Source organism: Lontra canadensis, unplaced genomic scaffold (assembly GCF_010015895.1).
Source record: "Lontra canadensis isolate GAN:19392208 unplaced genomic scaffold, GSC_riverotter_1.0 scaffold110, whole genome shotgun sequence".
NCBI classification, from domain to species: domain Eukaryota; kingdom Metazoa; phylum Chordata; class Mammalia; order Carnivora; family Mustelidae; genus Lontra; species Lontra canadensis.
In genome coordinates this window covers 5,563,823-5,579,818 of record NW_022631104.1, presented here as the reverse complement: position 1 = coordinate 5,579,818, position 15,996 = coordinate 5,563,823, and the positions used below count along the sequence as shown (strand labels likewise).

At 45.7% G+C, this 15,996-nt stretch overlaps 1 protein-coding gene across 1 annotated transcript in view; it reads right to left on the bottom strand.

The window, feature by feature from the left end:
- DNAH9 (dynein axonemal heavy chain 9) overlaps positions 1-15,996 on the bottom strand; it is a 313,067-nt gene that overhangs the window by 143,622 nt on the left and 153,449 nt on the right. The window contains exons 39-41 of the mRNA XM_032840101.1: positions 6,348-6,513; positions 4,583-4,685; positions 3,812-4,051 (exon numbers count right to left, since the gene is read on the bottom strand). Coding sequence (XP_032695992.1) covers positions 3,812-4,051; positions 4,583-4,685; positions 6,348-6,513 — 509 coding nt within the window. The remainder of the gene's footprint in view (positions 1-3,811; positions 4,052-4,582; positions 4,686-6,347; positions 6,514-15,996) is intronic.

Below are 15,996 nucleotides of genomic sequence, written 5' to 3'. Positions count from 1 at the left end.
GAGCCCGGATGTGGGGCTTGATCCCAGGACCGTGAGATCATGACCCCAGCCGAAGGCAGAGGCTTTAACCCACTGAGCCACCCAGGCGCCCCAGGAAGGAATTTTCTTAATCTGGCAAAGAGCGTCTCCCAAAACCCAGAGTAAACATCATACTTAATGGTCAACTAGTACAAGCTCTTTTTCCCTAAAAGTAGGAATGCAACAAGAAGCCATTCTCACAACTTCTCTTCAACATTTTACTGGCATTTATAACCAGCACAGTAAAACAAGAAAAAGAAATTATAAGATTAAAGGATTGGAAAGAAGGAAATTGTCACTAATATTTTTTACCAATAACATGATTGTATATGTAAGTATAAGCATAACAGTGAACGAAGTTGCAAAGTGAGTTAAAAGTTACAAAAATCATATTCTATTTTGATAACATCCCAAAATAAGTCAAAAGAACTTAGGGATCAGTTCGACTAGAAGTCCACACAGCATTTACCTCCGGGGTGGGGGGGGGGGGGGGGGGGGGGGGGGGGTGGAGAAAAACCAAATCAAAGGGAGAAAAAAGGAAGAGCTTTAGGGATGTGGGAATGTTCTGCTTTTCGATCTAAAGATCTTGATCTCTTTCTCATAGTTATGTAAGTGTGATGTCTGTGATAATTAACCTAGTTGTGAACTTATGACTTGTGTGCTTTCCTACATGTATATTATACTCTGATAAGTTTAATTTTGCAAAGAAAGAAATTCCATTAGGTCCCTTTGGCCCTACCGACACCTGTGTCTCAGCCTCCCTCCTTGGCTCTCCTAGGTATCAGAGGGCAGGGAGAAGCAACAACCAGGAACCCCAGCTTCCTGGACTGTCTTTCCCAGCGACATGGGCTATCACTTGGAGCTTATAATCCCGGGAAAGACAACTGCTCAGGATGCCCGGGAGCTAAGGGCTGAGTCGACGTGAGCCCACCAAGCACAGACTCTGTGTCTCCTTAGTCACACTGAGATGGGAGCCGTTAATGATTTCTGCTACTCGGAGCCCCTGATCGTGCCCTGATCAGGTCAGTGAGGGAAGTGCAGAGAAGGTCTGAGTTACTGAGCCTTGGGTCAAGCCGAGTGGAGGAAAGCAGCGTGCTCTCTAGGCAACGCCTGTCTTCTCACGGGCATTTAACAGGTCCCCCCAACCCCCACCCCGTGCCAATGCTTCCATCATCAGGCCTTCAGACAAGGAAGAGGGGAAGGAGGCAGGGGAAGCTGTGGTCAAGCTTGAGCCTGAAACTGACGTCTAGAGGAGGAGGGCGGGGGGGCTGTGCGGCTGCAGGGAGGCAGGCACTCCCAGGGAGGGATGCCTTTTCCTACCCACTCTTGTGGCAGGTGGCTGACAGCTGGCAGGCTGCCGAAAGCCTAGGGGATCGCCACTCAGGCTGCCTGAGTCAGGCAAAGACACGGCCGGGGGTGTGGGGGAGCGCATGGAACAAGAGTCCTTCCTCCTCACCTTTGCCCCCGCCAGCTTACCTGCACCGTAGAGCTGAACATTCTAGCTTTGGGTCTCAGTGCTGCTGCATCGTGCAAACACGATTGAGGTACTCGATTTCTTTGTGGCCCAGCATTGTCATTTCCCAATTGGAAAGAATCGGTATTTCATCTTACCCCATCATTTTGAGGATGAAACTGTTTGCTAACAGATGTGTAAGGCCTCGGACCGTGCTCGGTAAATGTTAGCTCTTATTACAGACTCTATGGGCCCACTCTGGCCTCCAGTGATCTTTCCGATCTAGTCTCTCAGCGGCCCCCTCCACCTTTCCCTCTGTTCCCATGGGGCCAGATGCTTTCCTATTCATTCCACTGACAAGGTGTGTACTTTCTACCTTCGTGACCATTCGTGCTGTCACCTAGCTGGTAACTTCCCCGAGCCTCTCTGAAATTGGGATAACAATGTGCATCCCAAAGGCTTGTCATGAATATACAATTCAGGGTGTGAGGGTGACAAGGTGTCTGTCCGGACAGCAGTGGGATGGTTCTGATAAAAGAGACTTGAGGCTCTCCTCCCTTCAGCTCTGCCCTATGAGTGATGTGAATTTGCTCTGACAATGTTAACTCCCTTTTCAGCATTTCGGAAACGCAGAGGGTGACTCCCCCACCATGCCAAGCTGCAGTGAGGTTTCAGAGAGGGGGTGTGTGATAACAGAGGTCTTTCTCTGGGGTGCCTGGGGGGCTCAGTCAGTTAAGCATCTGCCTTTGGCTCAGGTCATGATCCCAGGGTCCTGGGATTGAGCCCCGCATCGGGCTCCCTGTTTGGCAGGAAGCCTGCTTCTCCCTCTCCCACTCTCCCTGCTTGTGTTCCCTCTCTCACTGTGTCTCTCTCTGTCAAATAAATAGATAAAATCTTAAAAAAAAAGAGGTCTTTCTCTGTTAATACTCAAAAGATGAGAGACGAGAGTGGGCACGCACAAACTTGGCAATTGTCCTGCCCTCATGCTACAAGGCTTCGAGCGCAGTCTTTCTTGCTGCCTCAACTACCTTATGCTCGTTCTCCTCATCAGAAGCCCAGATGAGACAGGCAGAATGGTGTGGAGGACGGAGGGCCTGGCCAGGAACCCAAAGACCCAGATTTGTGTTCTAGTTCCTTTACTGGCTGGCGGTGCGCTCTCAGGAAAATCTACAGAAGCCCCGGAGGGTTTCTGTTTCTCCTCATGTTTAGCAGAGCTAATGTCTACATGGGGTCCAGGACCGAGGAGGGCTGTCCTGAGCCATCTTAGGCGTGTTCTCAAAGCCCTGCCCTCATGTGGGTCTCGGTGTCTGCACTGGTAAGTTCAGCCCTTCTGGAACACAGTCGTTAGATCTCTGAACTAATATTTAGGGAATTTCTTCTCTTTCCAACCAAAATGCCTGGCTGGACCATGCAGGCCCTGTGTTCTCATGGTCGGGGCCTTTGCTAGCCTGAGGTTCCCCGGAATCCTACCTGTTCAGGTAGGGCCATGGGTAATGAATTCCAGATAGCTGTACTCGCTGTGGTGGGGCCCGCCCCCCTCCCTGATCAGTCAGACAGACATTCCCCTCCAGGTGTGGCCTCTGCTTGGTTTAAGAAGCATCCTTCTCCTTTATCCTTTCTCAGGGCTCTCTGGGGGAGGAGTCGCTCTGAGAAGCAGTTTCTGCAGATTCCTGTCCAGGATGGGAAAGTTGCGGACTCTCCACACCCCGTGAGGGTGGTGTGCCTGACCAAAAGGAAGAGGGGCTGGGGTTCGCCGCACTGCCCTCTGGGCATTTTGGCGGTCAGGGTCAAGCAGCAGAAAGCAACAGACAGAGACAGGCCATCACTACTCAGAGGAGCAACTCGAAGAGAATCAAATGGCTGTGGCCTGGAAAGGAACCTGGAGTTTTTAAACCGAGGCCTCCCAGGGGCTGGCAGATGGTGTCTTATGAATATTCCAACATGGCTTTTTTTCAGGAAGCAGATCTATCTCGCATGACTCAGGGGACGTTCTTTTTGTGCTCAAGAATAAAGGGTATAGCACCAGGGCCTGCAAAATAGTTCTCTCTGCTTTCCTTCCGAGGCACAGTGGAATCATTCTATAGCATTTTCTTCAAGATGCCGAGCCTTCTGCAACCCAAAGGAATCAACCCAAAAATTTGTCCTGGGGAATGGTGTCATCGGCAAACGGAACTATCTGGTTGATGTCCTTCCTCGAGGATCCCATGGTACCCTGTTCACCTGTTTACTGTGCTCATGATTCCATAAACCTGTGCGTTGGCCTAAGAGTTTGGTGTTAACTCTTGTTTTATGAGCGGAAGGGACCAGATCATCACTGTGTCTCTGGGCAGATGGACTCACCTGAAAGATGTTGGCAAAGTCTCTGAGGTTGAAAATGTAGTGGAATTTGATTGCTGTGGGTAGAAACGTGGTGGCGATTTTCTGGTGGAAGGTCAGGGCCAGATTGATGAGCTGGGGGCTGGATTTCTGCAGGGATGCTGGGAAACGTCCGAGCGTCAGGTGCTGAGTCAAGATGGTGCCGTAGATGGAGCCCAGGGCGTCTGCTCCCGGGAAGGAGAGCACAAACACGCTGAAATGACGCTGCCCAGGGGAACAGGATGTCAGTTAGAGTCATGAGTTAGAGTAAAAATTGCCTTTGGGGATTTGGGTAAAATAATGAAGAATTCTTAGAAGGGCTTTGGATTCTATAATCTGGTCACATGTCTCACGCTGAACCTACAATTAGGTTGAATCTAAATGACTAGAGAGGTAGCGGGCTTTGGGCCTTTAGTCAAAGATGTCAGCAGGTAGGAAGAGAGCAGAACTTGAACTCAGAGCATCTGAGTCCCAACAAGTATTTGATACTGAATAGGTCCACATAAGAGTCATTTCATCTCTCTGAAGATGAGCCAAATCAGATGGACTCCATGACCCCTGTCAGCTCGAAAAGCTTCCTGGTTCTGGGTCTGGAAGTACCTTTGTCCCCCTAGAAATGCAAATCAGCATCCTGTATAATTTGCCACTTTCAAAGGCTGGACAGGGGAAGGGCCAATGATTACTTGTCACTGAGTGATATCTGCTCTGGTAAGGTAGACTTTATTCAGGATTTGGGTACCCTGGCTCCCCCCATACCTGCAGGCGTGGGTTGATGGTGAAGCTGCCTGCGGTGGGGTTCATGCAGGAAACGTACTGCACATTCCTGACCTCCTTCAGGGACAGCTTGTTCCGATCATACCTGGAACAGACAGAAACCACAGTGAGAGTTGGGTGAGGGCCCAGGCAGGTGAATGCCTTGTCAAGGTGAGGTGGGATGTGTCCTATCATTCATGAGTCTGGGTGGTTAAAAAAAAAAAAGTCTAGATCCATTGGTAGAGATTGAAAAAGAACAAGAGCCTAGGCCCAAATCCGGAGGGATCCAACATCTATGGGAGTAGTGTAGGAGAAAGAAGCCATAAAAATGGACTAAGGGGTAGGGTGGAAATCCAGGGTGTATGGCCCCCCAGAAGGCAAAGGAAGTCAGTATGTCCAAAAGGAGAAAGCAGTCAAACATGTCCAGGGCTGTAGAGAGAGGAAGACAGCAACCCAACCCAATGGGTCTGTTGGATCTTACAGATAGACAGTTAGGGGTTGAGCAAGAACAACCATTCAGTAAAGTGGAAGAAACAGAAACCAGGTAGTGGGGTGAGCAATGACGGGGAAGGTGGGGAAGTGTAAACAGAGCAGAGACATTTGGCTTTGTAGGGAGAGAGAACAGGCCAATAATTAGAAAATGGTGTTTCTGAACACATTAGAGGAAATCTAGGTGAGTCTCCATATTGAGGAGAAGGAACTCTTCAGGAGATGAGGGGTGGTTAATGCAGGAGGTGGAAGAGAGTAGAAGCGAGAAGCTGGTGATGGTTCAGTTTCAGGGAAGGTGTGCCAGGACTGGTGAGAAAGCGAAGCAGGGGGGAGCAAGTAAGTTGTACAGATATGGAAGAAAAAAACAAAGATGGCGCCTGTGGTCACCAGTAGAGGTGGGGTGGGAAGCTCACAGACAGTCCCAAGGCACGAAATAGCCATTGCTGAGAGTGGAAACGCAAACATGCCAAGGCAACAGGGCAGGGTTTCCAGGGAGTTCCTACTGCCCATCTAAGTCTGAAGTATATGTGTAGGGCTGAAGGCTCCCAGTACAGTCCAGATGCTGGTGTGGGTGAGGATGGTGACACACGGCAGGCATCCCGCAAGGACGCGAGGCATGACTGAGAGGCAACTCGGGGCATCATCACAGCCATCATTCTCTCCAAGTTAGTTCCCTCTTTGCAATGACCATTTTCTTAGCAGCTAATTCAATGCAGGGTAGGAAGGTGGGCCAGAGTGGGGTGTCTAACCATGGACTTTTTTTTTTTTTTAAAGTTCAGACCTTTCGCCATGAAAAATTATGCTGTTTGAAGAGACAGTGTGAGACCCTGTGAGTCGCTCCAAAGGAGACACAGGCCGCGAAGGTCTGCCGACCTCTGTGTGCTCCACAGCGTGGGGGCTGTTCTCACTCTAGTACCTGTTTGGGGCTGTGGGGCCACAGTCGGGGATGGGAGTGGTGAATTCTGCTTTGGGGGTTTGGAGAAGGCAACTTTTGAGGTGAACATTGAGGAAAAAAGTAGATCTTTTTCTTTTTTTTACCTTTAGATGAGAGTGCAGCATCTTCCTGGACCAAACTTCCCATGTAGGCATGAATGCCCACTGGAAACTCCCCAGGAAACAGAATCCCATGAGGAATGTGGTTTGCTATGGGGTTTCTCACTGGGCACCAGCACTCACCTGTGGTTTGTGGCTCCAGCAGAACAGCCTTCAGCCCTGACTTAGGCCTCCTCCTCCCCCCACCACCCCACGGGCCCCAGGCCCTTTGCATGCCTGCTCTTACCAGTGGCCGTAGTCCAGATGCTGCCGGATGATGGTGTGGGGTTGCACGGTTCCGTAGGCATCCACTTCCGGCATGTTCATGTCATCGATGAAATAGATAAGCTTCTTGTGGCCTGGGGGGGCGTAATTTCTGCCAGCCTTCTTTTCTAGAGGCTTTTCCAGGACAGCTGAGGAGATGAGCCAGTTAGTGAGGGAGGGAGGTTCAAACCTCAGATGCCAGCACAGAGAGAGAACAGGGGTGAAGGACAGCGTGCGCCTGCCTGCAAACAGCAGCACTTACTATCAGATCTGGGATATTCTATGGGACCAGCGGTGACGCCAGGACTCAGCGGGTAGAGGGCGACTGCATCGACCAGGCGTTCAACACCTTACAACGTGTCCTGCGTCAAGTTCTCACAAACATGCACAATCTCACTGAAGCCACGCAACATCCGTGCAAGATTAGTATGACCATTCCATTTTGCAGGTGGGGACACTGAGGCACGGAAGAACAAAGGCACGTCTCTAAAGTGAAGCTGGGGTACAGATCTGGAGCAGTTCAATTTCAGAGCCCACGCTCCATCTGTCATAATTGTGGTCCCCAGTTTTCTTGACTTATGGAGTAGAAACAGAAGAAACCTTCACAGTTGGGAGGCCTGGGGCTCGACCCCCAAAGAAATCTACAGGTAATTGGGTCCTGGGTAGACCTGCCTCCTCTGGGTCACACAGTGTAGGAGCACAGAGGCTCTGTGGCTCCCACATTGGGGTGGGTGGGGGCCCCTTCTCCCTGGGGGGCATAAGACAGGAGCTAATGGATAGCTTGTCAGCAGAGGTCTCAGAGAGTTCTCCTTCTGGGGTGAACAATAGCCTCAGGAAATTTCTCAGAAGCTTCTAGCACCCCGAAGGACTCCTCTGCTGCCTTCAGGTTAATATCAGGCTCCACGCACAGCATCTCAGCACCTTTCTGGAGACTTACCTAGACTCTTCTGGAATCGTCCCTTCACAAAACGCCCTGCCCAGCCTGATGGGACTTGTTGAGAGTGACCTTAAGTAATGCAGTGGAGATCTATGTAATTTTTTTTCCCCCAATAAAGCAATTAAATATGTATTGCGAGAACGGACACTTATTACAGCTGGAAGCTCTAAGAACCATCTGATTCCTTCTCTTGAAAAACAAGTTTGTAAACAAGGAGAAAGTGTCAATAGACATTTGGAGGTGACAGATAGGAAGACAAGTTCCTTCAAGAAGCTTGAATATTCTAATTTTCTGGCCCTGAGTTAAATTAAGTGTTTCAAATATGAATTAGATTTAAATTTAATTAGCATTCAATTAACATACCCTATCAACCAATTAATCACCCAACACCTTTTTTCCCCCTAAAGATATAACAACTATGTACAAGATCTGTCAAAATGAAATATAATTAATGGGTTGCCAAGGACATGGTTTTTTTTTTTTAATGTTTTATTTATTTATTTGACAGACAGAGATCACAAGTAGGCAGAGAGGCAGGCAGAGAGAGAAAGGAGGAAGCAGGCTCCCTGCTGAGCAGAGAGCCCGATGCGGGGCTCGATCCCAGGACTCTGGGATCATGACCTGAGTCAAAGGCAGAGGCTTTAACCCACTAAGCCACCCAGGCGCCCGCCAAGGACATGTTTTTGAGAACAGTCCTTCTACTGGGGAAAATCTCCTTTCCCCAGAGCAGTGATATTCAAATCAACCCCTGCAATGAGGCAGACCCCTATAATTTGGGTTGATTAAGTCTTTTGCTTCTAAAGGATTGTTGAGGAGGAAAGCATGTCAGTTAGCAAGTGCGAACACACTGGGTCACCCCAAAAGGAGGATGTTAAGTCCTCCAGGGAGGGAGGACTCCCTCGGGAAAGGCACATACATTTTTGAACCCCGCGTGACTAAGTTCTCCTCCAAGTCACGTCTCGGATGGCATGGGGGTCAAGTGATTGTTTCCAGGCAGAGCTGGGGGACAGAGGTGGATCTCAGCGTTAGCAAACAGGTTGGTGGTGAAGGCACTCAACACGTGAGAAGTATAAAGAATTGCCATCCTCCCCCCAATCTTCTGGGTTCTGCCTTGTTGTAAATGAGTCCTGACAATCAAGCCCATACCTGGGCCTGGAGTTGATGTGCTCCATCTTTTTTCTTTTTCTTTCTTTCATTCTCTTTCTTTCTTTCTTTCTTTCTTTCTTTCTTTCTTTCTTTCTTTCTTTCTTTCTTTCTTTCTTTAAGATTGACTGATTATTTGATTGCTTTAGAGAGCACGAACGAGCAAGCCTGAGTCGGGGGACAGTCGGGGAGGGAGAGACAGAACGTCAAGCGGACTCCCTACTGAGCGCAGAGCCTGATGCAGGGCTTGATCTCACGACCCTGAAATCATGACCTGAGTTGAAATCAAGAGCTGGACGCTTAACTGCCTGAGGCACCCGGGCGCCCCCATCGGCAGCATCTTACCCAACTTCTTTACATGGACAGGCCTCACATTCAGCCAGTAGCCATGTCCTGTGCCAGCGGCCCTCTGCTTTTAGTCACATAATTCCTTCCACAATATTTCAACACCATTGTGCATTTGAGGAGCAATTTCCATTTCAAAGTGGGTTCCCATCCGTTCTCATTTCACTGTCTCCACCATGACCACCCTTTGGCCATAGGCTCTCACCTGCTAGATCCACCCAAGTGGCCTCCTGCTTTTGCTCTGGATCCCGTCACTCTGTAGCATTCCCAAAAGAGCAGACAGGAGTCCCCTTGCCAAGATGTGAATCAGATCCTGCCAGTCTCCTGCTTACAACTCACCTGGAGCATTCCAGCTCGCCTGGGGCAAAAGCCAGTCTGGGTATGTCCCTAAACCTTGTATCTCTGTTTTTCTCTCCGATGCTCCCCTGTCCATACTCTCTGCTCCAGCCATCCTGCTCTGTTACACTCGCTGCCACAGGGCCTTTGCTCTAGCTGATGCTCCTGCCTGCCATCCTTTCTCCCAAAGGCCAGCCCAGTTTGCTCCCTCATTTCCATTGGGCATTTGTCTGCTCAAATGCCATTTCTCAGTGAGTCCTGTCCTGCACTAGGGCCAAGGTTAACTCCTCACCCCCAATCCCCTGTGCCTGCTTCATTTCTTCTTAAAATTTCACTTAAAATGCTCTATATTCTACTTATTTGTCTTATGTATTATCTTACCCTCTCCACACTATAAACTCCACGAGGACAGGCATTTCTCTCTGTTTTTCTGTCTTAACCCCAGCACCTAGAACATTATCTAGCACACAGTAGGGGTGTCTGAAAGACACTTACAAAGAAGTGAATGAATAAATTTTATGACAAACCCCATGAACGTCAACGAAAGACACATTACCGCCATTTTGTAACTAAGAAAACAGAGGCTAAGGCAGGTTACGAGTCTTGCTGGAATTAGGATCTAGGTCCGTAGATAACTGATTCTAGTGCCTCTCTCATACAGCTCTTAGGGAGAGAACCCTTAGAAGCCCTCACACCCCAGTCCCCATCTAGGGCTGCCCTGGCCATTCCTGTCCAGGACTCTAACCTGCGTCACCTGGTGTCACTGTACTGTGAGCCACTCGAATGCTCTCATGATGTGGCTTCTGCCCCTGACAATGCCCCAATTGGGTGAACTCATTGCCTGACCACGTTTTTGACAGAGATCCTGTCTTCACATCGATTTTCCCCTGACAATGCCCCCGACAATGCCCCAGTTGGGTGAACTCATTGCCTGACCACGTTTTTGACAGAGATCCAACTTCACACCGATTTTCCTTTCCTTGGAACTCTTTTCTTCCCGCCTCATCTAGTTTTTTCATGAGTTAAGACATTTCCATTATTACTGGAAGGGCTTTGCATTTATTCTCTCCAAATGTAACGTGCTCTGCACGCTTGCAAAAAGAATACATATTCAGGATATAAAGATTAAAAAACACAGAAAATCATAATGATGAAAGTGAAAATTATCTGGGATTCGATCACCTCTCAGGAGCTATTAGTTTCAATATTGTAATGCATTTTATCCCAGTCTATTCACTCTGTTACATTTCTCCTTCACAAAATCAGAGTTATACTGCACATTCTATTTATAAAATACATATATATTCAATCCATGTGCCATAAACATCATTATGTAAAAACATATCCCCCTAAAACATGATTTTAATTGCTGCACTGTGTTCCATAATTTGGAGGTACCAAAATTTATGGGATGGCTTCTCTGTTGTCTGAAACATATATTGTATTCTTTTTTTTTTTTTTAATACTCTGAAACTACCTTTGCTTGTCCTGAGCAGCGTGTCCTGCCCACGAGGTGACATATCTTTTGTGATTTCATCCTGTGTTATCTCCTTTTTGAAAGACAGCAAGGCAGGTGGACAAGAGCTGTCAGTAGTAATGATAGAAGTGTGATGGGGCTCCTTTGAGGTCAAGAGTCCTATCTTTTTCTGGTCCTGTCCAACCTCAAACTTTTCATGAAAAGGTTATGGAGAGCCCTATTACACAAAGGTTGTGATGCCTGAATTCCTAACCAATTAGGGCAATTAAGCACTCAAATATTTGTTCAACTAATAATTTAAATCACAGGTGGCTAGTAAGAGAATTCCAAATTGTGAACAGCATCATCTTTAAGCCTCCTCTCTTTGTGCTGCGAATATAAGCCCATTAAAGACTTGGTACATTTCTTTGCTTCTCCTTATTCTCTTTCTAGACCATCCTGTCTACGGGTCACTGCAAATTTCTTTAGTTTTAAAAATTACTTATATTTTCCAAAAGAATGAACAGAGGCTTCAAGTATTTAAACAGACATAAAAGAGACCAATTAAGAGACTAAACAGGGATTCCAAAATAATACTGGAGAAGAAATGTTTTTGGACCCATCTGTTATCACAACCAAATCAAAATGTATTGCACACTGTCCTTTATGAACTGCCTACCTGAAATCTCAGAACTAAATCTGTGTTTAATGACAGCAGCCACGTCATCCTGGCTTACTGGAATAAATCCGCCTCTCATTTTGTATGAACAAAAATTTTCCAGGCACTAAATTCTAAAGGGCACGTATTAAGGATACTTACAAAAGGAATATCAGGTTATAGAATGGGCATAACCTTCAACTGGGGTTTCACAGGAGATATAAAGTAACTTAAAATGATCTTTGATCATACTAATCCTGAACAGAGCCCAAGGGTAGATCATTAAATTGTAATGCGGGAAAGGGAATGAAAGCAATGCAGTGGGTTTGTGGGGGTTGCAGGAGCTGGGGGAATGGGGAGGTGCGTGGGTCCCTGCCTCCCTCAGCATGAGGTGTCAGCATTCTAAATCTGTGCTTTGGGCAGCTATTGGAGAGAAGTCAATAGAAATCTGATGTTTTGATGACTACCTGAAGGGCCTATTTTATTTACTATCAAAGGGAAAGATATCCATGTGCTCTAGATATCAGATGAACAGAAGCGGAGCTGGCATTCTATTATGGAAAGCGAGAAGCATGACTTACAGTCTTATCAAAGCAGAATGAGGCTATAAGCTCGATGAAATAAGACAGCTTGGCTATTAACTCATTGTGTGACTTTCAGGGAAGTCACTTAACACCGCAAGCCTCATTTTTCTCATCTTGCCAAAACAGAGACTATTGGATCTGTCATGGACACCATTTCCAAGTTCCTTCTCTTTAGTCACTTTCCAGCTAGGGTGGCCATGTTCCAGATCACTGGGGATTCTGGAGAGCTGTTATTTCCTGACATGGGCACTAACTCTCCCCTTCATCTTTTTCCTTTTTCCATTTGGAATGCAGATGTGATGGCTGGAGCAGCAGCCATTATGCCATTCTGAGGGAGCAACTGAGAGAATATAAATTATAGCTGAGCCATTGATTTAGCATTCGCAACTGCCTACCTCAAGACTTCTTGTTGCATGAAAAAAATATGTTTATGTCATTATTCTCAGATTTTCTGCTGCATGCAGGCAAAGGCATTACTAACATTGTCGCATTGGCTAGGGAGGGTTAAATGAACCAAGGGGGTAAGACCCAAAGTTTGGCACAGTATAAACATTACATAAAACATGTCCTTTATGTCCTTTAGTATAGTTGAAGTTAAACCCCCTAACCACCTCTTTTGCTTGTGTTCCTTTTGTTTTGGCAGTAGGGTTTTGAAATTATTGCATAGTATTTATAGATCCTTAAAGAAGGATTTGATATTATTATAATAATATAATAATTATTATAATAATAGCTTCCATTTACTAAGCCCTTATTGCAAGCTAGGGCCCATTCTGAGTGTTTTACATACTTTATCTTGCTATTCAAGAACAAAAAGAATGAACAGTTGATATGCTCAACAACATGGCAAATCTCGAGATCATGCTGAGTGAAAAAAAACAGACAAAAAAGAGTGCATATTGTATTTCCATTATAGACAATTCTAGAAAATGCAAACTAACCTATTGTGACAGAAATAGGTCAGTGCTTGTGTAGGCATGGGCAGGGTGGAAGGGTAAGGGGGAGAGGCACTTTCAGAAGTGATGAATACACTCATTATTTCAACTGTTGTGATAGCATCACGGGTGTGTAAATATTTCAAAACTTATCAAACCGTATACTTTAATATGTGCCATGTGCTGTAGGTCAATTATAACTCAATGATTTTTTTTTTTAAAGGGAGAATGTCGAAAAAAATCTGCTGCCTTTAGTGGGAAAATGGATAAACAGGCTGATTTATTCACACAATGGAATCCTGCACAGCAGTAAAAAACAGTGAAATAGATCTACATGTATCGAAATAGACAATGATTTAAAAAGTTGCTAAAAGATGTTACAGTATGATGTATATTTAAAGTGTAACTAACACAACATTGTGTATTTTTATGGGTACATATATGTACTAAAAGTGTAAATTTGCATCTTTTCACGTGTCTGTCAGCCATCTGATGTCTTTGGAAAAAGTCTAGTCATGTCTTCTGCCCACTTTTTAATTGGATTATTTATTTTTTTGGGTGTTGAGTTGTCTAAGTTCTTTATATATTCTGGATACTAACCCTTTATCAGATACATCATTTGCAAATAGCTTCCCTCATCCCATAGATTGCCTTTTAGTTTTGTTAATTATTTCCTTCTCTGTGCATAAGCTTTTTATTTTGATGTAGTCCCAGTAGTTTATTTTTGCTTTTGCTTCCCTTGACTTAGGAGACACATCTAGAGAGAAGTAGCTTTGGCTGATGTCAAAGAGGTTACTATCTGTGTTCGCCTCTAGGATTCTCATGGTTTCAGGTCTCCCATTTGGGTCTTTCATCCATTTTGCTCAGCATCACTGATCATCAGGGAAACGCAAATCAAAACCACAATGAGCTATCACTTCACATCTCTCAGAATGGCTAAAATCAACAACACAAGAAACAACAGGTGTTGACAAGGAAGCAGAGAAAGAGGAACCCTCATGCTCTGTTGGTGGGAATGCAAACTGGTGTAGCCACCGTGGAAAAGGGCATGGTAGTTCCTCAAAAAAGAACTATCCAAGATTCAGCAATTGTACTCTAGGTATTTACCCAAAGGATACAAAAACACTGATTTAAAAGGATACATGCACCCCGATGTTTTTAGCAGCATTATCTATAATAGCAAAATTATGGAAACAGCCTAAGTGTTCATCAACTGGTGAATAGATAAAGAAGATGTGGTGTGTATAAAATAGAATATCACCCGGCCATAAAAAAGAAGGAAATCTTGCCATTTGCCATGATGTGGATAGAGCTAGAGAGTGTAATGCTAAGTGAAATAAGTCAATCAGAGAAAGACAAAGACCATATAATTTCATTTGTATCTGGAATTTTGGAAATAAATAAGAAAAGGGCAGGGGACTGGGGAGAGAGAAGCAAACCAGGAAACAGACTCTTAAGTATAGAAAACAAACAGATGGTCCCCAGAGGGGCGGTAAGGGGTGGGTGGGTGAACTAGGTGATGGGGATTAAGGAGGCCACCTATGATGAGCATGGAGGCACGGGGTAGTTATGGAAGTTCTGAATCACTCTGTTGTACACCTGAAGTTAATACTACGCCATGTGTTAACTGGAATTTAAAAAAAGTTGTAAGTTTGAAATGATACACATCAACTTCAGTCCTCAAAGAGGGGCCAGGAGGGACGATGGGGGTGTCTTTTCAATGCTAAGATTCACTGCAAAAATGACAGGATTGTAACGTCTGTGAAATTTGGGTGGGGGAATACATGGGCATCTGTTATATTATTATTTTTTGGACATTTCTGCATGCTTGAAATAGTTCTTAATTTTTAAAAAGTTTAAGGAATTCTCCCAGGTCCTTCTTAGCATCCAGTTCCCCCTGCCAGGGGCACCTATTATCAGTTTATTGTATGTACTCCTGGAGATAGTCTATGTAAGTATAAAAATATATAAATGTTTTAATTTAGCTCTTTTTTTTTCTTCAAAATTTTATTTAAGTTCTAACTAGTCAACACAGTGCAATGATGGTTTCAGGAGTAGAACTCAGGGATTCATCACTTATATACAACCTCCTGGGCTCATCACAGGTGCCCTCCTTAATACCCACCACCCTTCTAGACCATTCCATACCCAACTCCCTCCACCAACCCTCAGTCTGTTTTGTTTTTTTTTTTAAGTAGTCTCCAGGTTCAGTGCAGAGCCCAAGGTGGGGATCGAACTCATGCCCATGAGCTCAAGACCGGAGCCGAGATCAAGAGTCAGATGCTCAACTGACTGAGCCCCCCAGATGCCCCTTGTTCTTTATCGTTCTCTCTCTCTTTAAATGTGACACATTTTGGAGCATACCGTGTACTCTCTTCTGTATCTTGCTTTTCTCATGCAACAAAGCTGTGGACATAGCTCCAACTCTGTTCATACAGAATGTCCTCTTTTTCTGTAATAATGCTTGGCACTCTGTCATGTGTATAATTAGGCTACTTCCCACCATTTGCCACTACAGACCCAATATAAATGCACATTTTGCACATCTGTCTGGGTGTACTACCTGCCCTTTGAGGCAGACTGCTTCACAACACATTCAATCTTTTTGTAATTACACAGGGTCTTAAGCACGACCAGCAATGCACACACTCAGCTGCAAAAAGAGGCAAAAGGAGGGCTGGGGTCAGGACATGGGTGGGGGAATCTGTCTCTTGTCCAGGGCAGAGCAGCTACCCTTGGAGTTCTTTTTTTTTTTTTTTTAAGATTTTATTTATTTATTTGTCAGAGAGAGTGAGCACAGGCAGACTAAGGGTGGCAGGCAGAGGCAGAAGGAGAAGCAGACTCCCTGCTGAGCAAGGAGCCCGATGTGGGACTTGATCCCCAGACGCTGGGATCATGACCTGAGCTGAAGGCAGCTGCTCAACCAATTGAGCCACCCAGGCATCCCTACCCTTGGAGTTCTTGTAGCTCCTTTTTGAAAGTTTCCATTTCCTCTTGAATATCAGCTTTCTGGCTCCCCCTTATCTAAGTGTCGTGAGCACCCTTACATCTGCCATTTTGTTGCATCTAAAATGTTTTAGGCTGAGAAGCCAAAGAAACAAAGTTGTTTGGATTGTGACCAAAGAAAGAGGCAGGGGTTTCCAATAAGGGAATTCAGCATTTTTCCAGAGTCAAGGGTATGACCTCTGTTGTATGGACTCTGGCATTTTCGCTGGCTCCTCTGGGGCTCTGGGTGACT